Source organism: Hyaena hyaena, unplaced genomic scaffold, assembly GCF_003009895.1.
Source record: "Hyaena hyaena isolate Hyena2069 unplaced genomic scaffold, ASM300989v1 scaffold_1862, whole genome shotgun sequence".
Taxonomy (NCBI): Eukaryota; Metazoa; Chordata; class Mammalia; order Carnivora; family Hyaenidae; genus Hyaena; species Hyaena hyaena.
In genome coordinates, this window is record NW_024082495.1 from 47,975 (window position 1) to 58,338 (window position 10,364).

At 67.4% G+C, this 10,364-nt stretch overlaps 1 protein-coding gene across 1 annotated transcript in view; it reads left to right on the forward strand.

Annotated features, from left to right (window-relative positions):
* Positions 1–10,364, forward strand: part of LOC120226850 (mucin-2-like) — a 26,826-nt gene that overhangs the window by 3,165 nt on the left and 13,297 nt on the right. Inside the window, exons 6-30 of the mRNA XM_039225012.1 lie at positions 15–225; positions 491–616; positions 1,142–1,259; positions 1,380–1,518; positions 1,610–1,717; positions 1,803–1,872; positions 2,015–2,152; positions 2,247–2,411; positions 2,844–2,938; positions 3,227–3,353; positions 3,597–3,852; positions 3,943–3,995; positions 4,103–4,203; positions 4,548–4,699; positions 4,919–5,057; positions 5,277–5,387; positions 5,469–5,648; positions 5,734–5,973; positions 6,882–7,038; positions 7,230–7,361; positions 7,851–7,998; positions 8,295–8,338; positions 8,738–8,887; positions 9,909–10,072; positions 10,246–10,343. Coding sequence (XP_039080943.1) covers positions 15–225; positions 491–616; positions 1,142–1,259; positions 1,380–1,518; positions 1,610–1,717; positions 1,803–1,872; positions 2,015–2,152; positions 2,247–2,411; positions 2,844–2,938; positions 3,227–3,353; positions 3,597–3,852; positions 3,943–3,995; positions 4,103–4,203; positions 4,548–4,699; positions 4,919–5,057; positions 5,277–5,387; positions 5,469–5,648; positions 5,734–5,973; positions 6,882–7,038; positions 7,230–7,361; positions 7,851–7,998; positions 8,295–8,338; positions 8,738–8,887; positions 9,909–10,072; positions 10,246–10,343 — 3,422 coding nt within the window. The remainder of the gene's footprint in view (positions 1–14; positions 226–490; positions 617–1,141; positions 1,260–1,379; positions 1,519–1,609; positions 1,718–1,802; positions 1,873–2,014; positions 2,153–2,246; positions 2,412–2,843; positions 2,939–3,226; positions 3,354–3,596; positions 3,853–3,942; positions 3,996–4,102; positions 4,204–4,547; positions 4,700–4,918; positions 5,058–5,276; positions 5,388–5,468; positions 5,649–5,733; positions 5,974–6,881; positions 7,039–7,229; positions 7,362–7,850; positions 7,999–8,294; positions 8,339–8,737; positions 8,888–9,908; positions 10,073–10,245; positions 10,344–10,364) is intronic.

Consider the following 10,364-nt stretch of genomic DNA (forward strand, 5'->3'; position numbering starts at 1 on the left):
CATCTGTCCACCAGCGCGCCGAGTGTGAGAGGCTGCTGACGGCCCCGGCCTTCAGGGACTGCCTGAGCCTGGTGCCGCTGGAGCTGTACGTGCAGGCGTGCGTGCGGGACCGCTGCCGCTGCCCGCCCGGCGCCTCCTGCGCCTGCAGCACCCTCGCCCAGTTCTCCCGCCAGTGCTCGCACGCCGGCGGCCGGCCCGGCAACTGGAGGACCGCCGTGCTGTGCCGTAAGCGCCCAGGCGGGTGGCGGTGCGGGCACCCACGGGGCCCTCAGCGGGGGGGCCGTCCAGGGCTGGGGCAGCCGGGTGCCCTGCGCCCCGGCCCCCGCCGCCCCGGGCCCCCACACCCTGGGCCCCCCGCACCCCGGGCCCCTTCGCCCGGCCCCCTGCACCCCTGGTCCCTGAGCCCCGGCCCCCTCCACTCCGGTCCCCTGCACCCTGGCCCCCTGCACCCCGTACGTGTCCACTCAGGGACCTGCCTTTGCCCTTGTAGCCAAGAGCTGCCCCGGGAACATGGTTTACCTGGAGAGCAGCTCACCCTGCATGGACACCTGCTCACACCTGGGGATCAGCAACCTGTGTGAGGAGCACAAAATGGACGGCTGTTTCTGCCCTGAAGGTGTGTGCAGTGGGGGCCTCAGGGAGGTGGGTGGGGGCGGGAGAGTGTGTCCTGGGACCAGCGGTGGGGGCCGTGCGGGTGGCAGGGGCAGCAGTGGCGCTGGACGTGAGGGGCGGTGCTCTCCTCCCTGACACCGGGTAGAAGGGACACAAAAGCTGAAGACCCCGCCCTCCAAACACACAGAGAGGTGGCTTCAGGGAGTCTGGGTGGGGGTACTCCTGTCGTCACCCGAGGACACCTGTCCGGCTGCTGCCCTGCTCACGGAGCCTGAGGCTCCCCGGAAGGTGGTCTGGAGGCCGGGCTCCCGCGGCACGTCCCTGGCCGGGTGATGTGTGGGGACACAGGTGTCCCAAAGGACCAGAGGCGCCTGCAGGTGGGAGGCCTGGCGGGCGACCCCACCTGGGGGATTGCCCCACCTTCGCAGGCCAGCCCAGAGCTGCGGCCCCGCCCACGGGAGCCCCACCGTGGGGGACTCCAGGGCTTTCCGAGGCGGCCAAGTGTAATGTCCCGTCCCATCCCATCCAGGCACCGTGTACGATGACATCACAGGCGGCGGCTGTATTCCTGTGAGCCAGTGTCACTGCAGGCTCCATGGGCACCTGTACTCTCCCAGCCAGCAGGTCACCAATGACTGCGAGCAGTGGTGAGTCAGGGGCCCGGGGCTGGGGGCCCTGGGCTGGGGGCCGGCGAGCTGAGGGGAGTCCTGGGCTGGTGGGCTGGAGGGGGCAGCCCTGAGCCTGACCCTGTGCCCCACGGCCCACAGCGTCTGCACCGCCGGCCGCTGGGTGTGCAAAGACCTGCCGTGCCCGGGCACCTGCGCCCTGGAGGGCGGCTCCCACATCGCCACCTTCGACGGGAAGAAGTACACTTTCCACGGGGACTGCTACTACGTGCTGGTCAAGGTAGCTGGCCGGGTGGCGAGTGGGCACGGCTGGCTCCCGGCCCCGCACCAGGCTATGTGTGGGTCGCTGCTACCGCCCCTGTCCCCCGCAGGGCGACCACGACTCCTACGCCCTCCTGGGTGAGCTGACCCCCTGTGGCTCCACGGACAAGCAGACCTGCCTGAAGACGGTGGTGCTGCTGGCCGACAAGAAGAAGAACGTGGGTGCCCCCGCCCCTCCCCGGCCCACACCCCGGGGCCCCCAGGCCCCTCCCAGCCCCACCGTCCCCTCTGCCTGTCCCGCAGGTGGTGGCCTTCAAGTCGGATGGCAGAGTGCTGCTGAATGAGCTGCAGGTGAACTTGCCCCACGTGACTGGTGAGTCCTGCCCCCTCCTCCCCTCCTCCTGGTGACCGGTGAGTCCCCTCCCCACCGGTTGGGGGGGGCGCGGGAGGAAGGGCAGCCCCCCACAGCTCGAGAGCCCCTGCTGACCGGGGGTCCCCCGCACCCTGCCCCGCAGCCACCTTCTCCATCTTCCAACCGTCGTCTCACCACCTCATGGTGAACACCGCCTTTGGCCTCAGGCTGCAGGTGCAGCTGGTGCCCGTGATGCAGCTGTTCGTGACGCTGGACCAGGCCGCCCAGGGGCGCGTGCAGGGTGAGTGGGGCTCTGGGCCGGCCCCCACGAAGGCCCCGCTCAGGGCCTGCCCCCTGGCGCCATGCCCTTGCCCAACCCTGTCCTGGCCCCTCAGGCCTCTGTGGGAACTTCAACGGCCTGGAAGGGGATGACTTCAAGACGGCGGGCGGACTGGTGGAGGCCACGGGGGCCGGCTTAGCCAACACGTGGAAGGCCCAGGCGAGTTGCCATGACAAGCTGGACTGGCTGGAGGACCCCTGCTCCCTCAACATCGAGAGCGGTGAGGCTCGGCCCAGCCGGTGCGCAGACTCCCCGTGGGACGTGCTGGCTGGGAGGGGCTGGGAGGAGGCCGGGTGGCCAGCCCGCCCACCTGCTGCTTTCTGCCGCGTGGCTAGTTTAGGGTGGCTGCCTGCCAAGAGACACAGCAGAGGGGCCGGGCCTGCTCGCTAATCGCTGGGTGGTGGCCCTCGTCCGGGGGCTGGTCTGGCGACTGACACACGCCCTCCCGCCCACTCCATCACCCATGGGGTCAGAGGAGGTGAAGGGAGGGGTGGCGGTGGGGGCCCCGCCTTACGAGGGGCGTGGCTTTGCATTAGGCTGGAAGGGACTGGGCTCAGTCCACACTGGACAGAGTCGGTGCCAGCCTGGGCGGCAGGCAGCTGGGACCTCTTGGAGGGGCCCGCGCCTGCTGAGGTCTGACCCTCCTCTGCAGCCAACTATGCTGAGCACTGGTGCTCCCTGCTGAAGAAAACAGAGACCCCCTTCGCCCGGTGTCACTCAGCCGTGGACCCCTCGGAGTATTACAAGGTGAGTGGGACCTGACCCCACCTGCAAGGTGTGCCGTGTGCGTCGGGCTGAGCCTGCCCCTGCCCGCAAGCTCGCCCTGAGAGCGGCTGAAAGTGTGTGTCAGCACGTGTGTGTGCTTGCTGGATGGAAGCCTATGTGTGTGCGTGTGCGCACGTGCGTGTGGATGTGCACCTTGCAGGGTGGAGCGTGTGTGCTCGTGCGTGTGGCTGTGCACCTTGCGGGGTGGAGTGTGTGTGCACGTGCGTGTGAGCTGCTTCCCTGGCTCACCGCCTCACCCCTTGTCCCCAGAGGTGCAAGTATGACACATGTAACTGCCAGAACAGCGAGGGCTGCCTGTGCGCCGCCCTGTCCTCCTATGCCCGCGCCTGCGCCGCCAAGGGCGTCATGCTGTGGGGCTGGCGGGAGCAAGTGTGCAGTGAGTGCGGGTCCCTGCAGGGTGCCTGGTGTCCCCTGAGGCGGGAGGGGTCGCCCGCGGCCGCCGCCCCGCTGCTCTGTGCGGGCAGGGCATGGGGTGGGCGTTCCTGGGCGCAGTCTCAGGGAGATGCCCCCGTGGGCCCCGTGGCCGTGGGGGAGGCTCAGGGGCAGCCTGTGGGGCCGGGGCCGTCCCTCCGCTGCTCACGCCCCCCCCCCCCCCCCCCCCCCCCCCCCCCCCCCGCAGACAAGGACGTGGGCTCCTGCCCCACCTCACAGATCTTCCTCTACAACCTGACCACCTGCCAGCCCACCTGCCGCTCGCTGTCCGAGGCCGACTCCCACTGCCTCCAGGGCTTCGCGCCGGTAGATGGCTGTGGCTGCCCCGACCACACCTTCCTGGACGAGAAGGGCCGCTGTGTGCCCCTGGCCAAGTGCTCTTGCTATCACCGCGGCCTCTACCTGGAGGCTGGGGAAGTGGTCCTGCGGCAGGGGGAGCGATGGTAGGTGGCCCGGGGTTGGGGGGTCTGGGGGGCCTCACAGGCCCGTCCACCCCCACGGGGGCCTGTTCACCTCCTGCCTCTTGCCCTCAGCGTTTGCCGGAACGGCAGGCTTCAGTGCATTCCGATCCACCTGATCGCGCCTGGTAAGTAGCCACTGTGCCCGCCTGGCTTCCCGCCCCAAACCCATCCCTGCCTGCCGAGCCCCCCAACCCGACTTCCATTGAGCCGAGGTGTCCCCTCTGTCCCACAGGCTGTCAGGCCCCAAAGATCCACATCGATTGCAACAACCTGACAGCGCTGGCCACCCAGAGCCCTCGACCCACGAGCTGCCAGACACTGGCTGCCGGCCACGTGCGTGCAGGGGCCGCCGTGGGGGGAGGGTGCACAGGCTTCCGCACTGGCCCCAGGGCCGGGATGCTGGGGCCACACACATGGGCCTCGCCGGCCCTCCCTGTCCCTGGGGGGGGAGGTGGTGGCCGGTGTAGGGACCCTTGGCCTGCAGCCCTCACCTGGGCCCCGGCCCAGTGCTGAACCCAAGAGAGGAGACAGGGCTGGGGTCTGCAGGTGAGGAAGGGACCAAGGGGTGACTGCAGGGTCAGGAGAGGGGACGGCAGGGACGGGGCGAGCTCCGGACCCCGAAGCAGATCCCTGATGCTATTCTCCCTGCCTCCCCACCCCACCCCCCGCCCCTGCAGTACCAGACAGAGTGCATCAGCGGCTGTGTTTGCCCGGTTGGGCTGCTGGATGACGGCCGTGGTGGCTGTGTTGTGGAGGAGCAGTGCCCGTGTGTGCACAACAGGGACCTGTACCTGCCCGGGGACAAGATCAAGGTGGATTGCAACACCTGGTGAGTGTCCTGCGGACCCCAGACCAGGCACTCTGGCGGGAGTGTGCCGTGGGCAAGCCAGGGGGGCCTGTCCCCACATGCAGGGGAGCCATGTGCGTGTGGTTTGTGAGCTGCGAGGGGGCTGTCCGTACAGTGCCCAGCCCACCAGCCTCCCTCGGAGTAGGGGTGGGGGGACTTGCGCCCTGTGGCCCCTCCAGGCCCCCTTCCCACTCTCCTCAGCACCTGCCGGCGGGGCCGCTGGGTGTGCACGCAGGCTGTGTGCCACGGCTCCTGCTCCATCTATGGGAGTGGCCACTACATCACCTTCGACGGGAAATACTACGACTTTGATGGACACTGCTCCTACGTGGCGGCTCAGGTGAGGCCGGGGGCAGGGCCTGCCCTGGTCCTGTGGCCCCGCACCTCGTCCTAAGCCGCTCTCAGCCCAGCAAGGGGTCCCCAGTGAGGGGCCCGGGGAGTGAGGGGCTTGTGTGTGCCGTTAGGGGCCCCCTCTTACCAGAGGAGGGATGAGGCTGGGTGGGGGCCCGGGGCATTGGTGGCCTGGCTAGAGTGGCTCACGTCCCCTGTGGGTCCCCAGGATTACTGTGGCCAGAACTCCTCACGGGGCTCCTTCAGCATCATCACCGAGAACGTTCCCTGTGGCACCACGGGCGTCACCTGCTCCAAGGCCATCAAGATCTTCATGGGGGTGAGTGCCGCCTGAGGCCGGGCCGAGGGAGCCCGCAGGGACCTCGGGCCGGCCAGTGACAGGGCCTCTCCCCGGGCACAGAGGACGGAGCTGAAGCTGGAAGACAAGCAGCGCACGGTGATCCAGCGGGACGTGGGCCACCACGTGTCCTACACCACGAGGGAGGTGGGCCAGTACCTGGTGGTGGAGGCCAGCATCGGCATCATCGTCATCTGGGACAAGAAGACCACCCTCTTCATCAAGCTGGCGCCGTCCTACGAGGTGCGCGGCGCCCAGCTGCGGGGGGGGCCGGGCGGCCCTTCGTGGCCGCGGCCGCCTCACCGCCCCCCGCCCGCTGCCTCCGCAGGGCACGGTGTGCGGGCTGTGCGGGAACTTCGACCACCGCTCCAGCAACGACTTCACCACGAGGGACCACATGGTGGTGGACGGCGAGCTGGACTTCGGGAACAGCTGGAAGGAGGCCCCCACCTGCCCAGATGTGCGCGTCACCCCGGAGCCCTGCGCCCTGAGACCGCACCGCCTCTCCTGGGCCGAGAAGCAGTGCAGCATCATCAAGAGCCGCGTCTTCGGCGTCTGCCACAGCAAGGTGCGCGGCCGTGGGCGGGGCCGTGGGCGGGGCCGTGGGCGGGGCGTGGGCAGCACGGGGCGGGGCCTTGGGCCTGGGCAGCCTGGTGCGGAGCGGGAGGCGGGGCCTGGGCAGCCTGGTGCGGGGGCGGGAGGCGGGGCCTGGGCAGCCTGGTGCGGAGCGGGAGGCGGGGCCTGGGCAGCCTGGTGCGGGGCGGGAGGCGGGGCGTGGGCGGGGCCTTGGGCCGCATGGGCTCTGTGCTCGGGCTGGGCAGTCCCCCTGCGGCCACCATGTGCCAGCTGGGGAGTCCCCCTGCGGCCACCATGTGCCACCTGTCCCCCAGCTTCGGCCCCACCTTCTGTCCTTTACCAGAGGCCCAGCCTTCCCTGAGATCNTGGGCAGCACGGGGCGGGGCCTTGGGCCTGGGCAGCCTGGTACGGGGCGGGGCCTTGGGCCTGGGCAGCCTGGTGCGGGGGCGGGAGGCGGGGCCTGGGCAGCCTGGTGCGGAGCGGGAGGCGGGGCCTGGGCAGCCTGGTGCGGAGCGGGAGGCGGGGCCTGGGCTGCCTGGTGCGGGGCGGGAGGCGGGGCGTGGGCGGGGCCTTGGGCCGCATGGGCTCTGTGCTCGGGCTGGGGAGTCCCCCTGCGGCCACCATGTGCCACCTGTCCCCCAGCTTCGGCCCCACCTTCTGTCCTTTACCAGAGGCCCAGCCTTCCCTGAGATCCCTGGCTGGGCCCCCAGACCCCATGTCTTCCAGGGGGGAGAAAGGATAGAAGCTCTGGGCAGTGGGGGGTGGAGCGGTGGGCCCTCCGGAGGCTAGTGCTGGGGGACTGAGCCCTGCCCTGGGGGTCCCGAGCTCCCCAGCTGCGGGGGCAGGCCCGGCCCCATGCGGGCAGTGCGAGCCCAGGGTACAGAGGGTCTTCTCCGCCAGGTGGACCCCAAGCCCTTCTACGAGGCCTGCGTCCATGACTCGTGCTCCTGCGACACGGGCGGGGACTGTGAGTGCTTTTGCTCTGCCGTGGCCTCCTACGCTCAGGCGTGCACGAAGGAGGGGGCCTGCGTCTTCTGGAGGACGCCAGACCTGTGCCGTGAGTGCCCACCTGTCCCGGGATGGGGGCCACACCGTGGGGGGGCGAACCTCCTTACCCATCCAAGGGATGGGGTGTATGCAGTCTCATTTCGGCCTCCCGAGGGCCGTTGCTGGAAGCCAGGGTGGTGCGCGGGCTGGCGGGAAGGAGCTGGGCTCGCCCGGCCGGGTCTGACCCCGCATCGCCCGCAGCCATATTCTGTGACTACTACAACCCCCCGGACGAGTGTGAGTGGCACTACGAGCCGTGTGGGAACCGCAGCTTTGAGACCTGCAGGACGGTCAATGGCTTCCACTCCAACATCTCCGTGTCCTACCTGGAGGGTGAGTGCGCCCCGGGGGCTGAGGGAGGTGTCCCCTGAAGACAGTGTTGCCTGGGAGGGCCCCCCCCCCCCCCGAGGTCCAGGGCGGACCAGGCCCACCTTGCTGCAAAGCTTGTTCATTGAGCGAAGACCCCGCCCGCAAAGGAGAGGAGGAAGGTAGTGGGACAGAGAGGGTCTCTCACACAAGGGGTCTGGGGAATCTCCTCAGGGCCTTGCAGTTGAGAACTAGGGACGCAAAAGGGTGAGCCACCTGCGGATCTGGGGACAGAGCGCCCTCCCCCACCTCCCCAGGAGGCTGGGCATCCCTTTGGCCATACGGCAGTGTGTAGCGCCCAGCCAGGGGACATTTGGGACCCTGCATGTTGTTGGTTCCCTGGCCTTCCCAGAGGGACATCCTGGAGAGAGGGACCTCGTGGTGGGCACGACGGGGGGGTCTGGAGGAGGTGGGACCCTCCGTGGTGGTCCCAGCCCTGTGCCCTGTGCCTGCCAGGCTGCTATCCCCGGTGCCCTAAGGACAGGCCCATCTATGACGAGGACCGGAAGAAGTGCGTCACGGCTGACCAGTGTGGCTGCTATGTCGAAGACACCCATTACACGCCCGGAGAGTCTGTGCCCTCCAAGGAAGACTGCCAGTCCTGGTACCTGAGCTTGCCCTGCAGGGAGCCTGGGGAGGTCGGGCAGGCACGCCATGCATTCGTGTGCACAAGTGTGGATGCACGGCTGTGGGCACGCACACCCATAGGCACAAACGCGGGGGCAGAACGTGGGGACAGTCAAGCCCGCCTCTTCTCCCCCTCCTGCTCTGTCTGGCCTTTGCCAACCTCAGCTCGTCCTCGGCCCAAGTTAGACCCCAGTGGAAGGGCTCCTGGGGGCTGCACCTGGGGCGCGGCAGGGGGCCCCTGGAGGGGTCTGCAGCTCTGTGTTTGCCTTGCAGCGTGTGTACCAACTCCTCGAAAGTTGTCTGCCAGCCCGAGGAAGGTGAGCTGCCCTCTGCCCCGGGGTGGCTGACCAAAGCCCCCCGCCCAGGAGAGCCCCCAGGCTGCCTGTCCCTGGACGGCGGGGGTGGGGCTCAGTATCACCCTCCCCTGTGCCTGTGGTCCCCAGGGGCCCTTTCTGGCTCAGAGCTGGCTCTGACTTGCACCAGCCTCCCCAGGCTTGTGATAAAGGGCCGAGGTCACCCTTTCTGCGATCCAGCTCTATGCTCCAACCGGGACCCCTTTGACCTCTAGAGATGGGGTCCCAGTGAGGGATTGGTCTGCCGCGAGTTGGGGCTGGGGGACACCTTATCTTTCCTTTATTGGGACAGGCTGGGGGGTGGCATGGGAGGCTCTGTCTTGTTCTGGCCATGTTGACCTTGGCCTCCTTCCTGTCCCCCAGGGAAGATTCTCAACTATACCCAGGAAGGCTCTTTCTGCTACTGGGAGATCTGTGGTCCCAACGGGACGGTGGAGAAACACTTCAACATCTGCCAGTCTAGCCCGCCGCCCTCCACCACCCCCGTCACCACCCGCACCACCAGCACCACCAGCACCATCCCCACCCCCACCCCCAGCACAGGTGAGGCCCAGGCCCAGCAGACATGGGGGGAGGGAGCTGCGAAGGTCACAGGTGTCCCCGCTCAGGGGATGTCACTGGGGCCTCTGGTCTGCTGAGCTGCGATGCGGCATCAGGAACACATACCTGAGCCCAGATTACAGTGAAGGTGACCTGGGGACATTTCCCAAACCAGCAAGAAATTAAATACACCTGAGGCTTAGAGAAAGCAGAGAAATGTCCTTAAATCCCCCCATGGTTGTTCTCTGAAGTGGCAGCTGTCACTAGATGAGCCAACAGGTGTGACAGCCACCGGAAAAAGGGACTTGTAAACATATAAAAGGGTTTTAAAAGTGTTGAACTCTCTAGTGATGGCCTCCTTTCCTTCCTGGCTCTTGTGCAGCAACGACCCCTTCCTCAACCACTCCAACCACTCCCGGTAAGTCTGTGGATGGTGCCCCCGAGGCAGCTGGGAGTGGGAGGAAGGGCGCCCGGACCCACTCCTAGAACTTCCCAGGAGACTCGGATGTGGGGCCAGCAGCCTGTACTGCTCCCTTCACCAGACAGAGTGCTTTGGGTGGCTTGACTCCCAGGGACTCGGGGGTCCCCGGCTTGTGCACGGGGGAAGGACTGGCTCTGGGTGACACTATTGTTCAAGAGCCTACACCAAGCCCCTTCCCATAAGCCTCCTCACCAGAATGGGTGACCCAGTCCATGTTAATATTTTGGGGGTGGGCATCAGGATTTGGAAACAGCTGAGGAAGGGGCACAGGGCTGGAGCTCTGGGGTTGGGCTGTCACCCAGGTGTGGCATGAGGGGTTCTTCCTTCCCTGGGGCGCAGTGTTGAGCTGCACAGAGCCCCACGCCCTCTGAGCCGACAGCACCCTGGCTCTTTGGCCGTGGTAGGAGGGCGGTCACGCCCTTGTGACTGTGTGAGTCCCAGTGAGCCCCCTGGAAGCTGCGTCCAGGGGTTATGGTGTGGTGACTGACCCAGTCCTGGGTCTTGCTTCCCCAGAGCTGTGCTGCTTCTGGTCCGACTGGATCAATGAGAACTACCCCAGCATAGACAGCGCCAGTGGAGATAGGGAGAAGTTCGACAGTGTCTGCGAGGCCCCTGAGGACATCCAGTGCCGGCTGGCCAAGGAGCCCCACCTCGACTGGGAAGAGGCAGGCCAGAAGGTGCAGTGTGATGTCTCCTTGGGGTTCATTTGCAAAAATGAAGACCAGTTTGGAAATGGACCATTCTCGGTCTGTTATGACTATGAAATACGTGTCAATTGCTGCATCCCAATGGAATTCTGTCCCAAGTCTACAACCTCTGCCCCCACGACCACCCCCTCAACCACCACCAGCACGGAGACCCCGACTCCAAGCCCCACCTTCACTACCACCACCACCACCACCACCACCAGCACGGAGACACCGACTCCAACTTCCACCACCACCACCAGCACGGTGCCACCGACCCCCG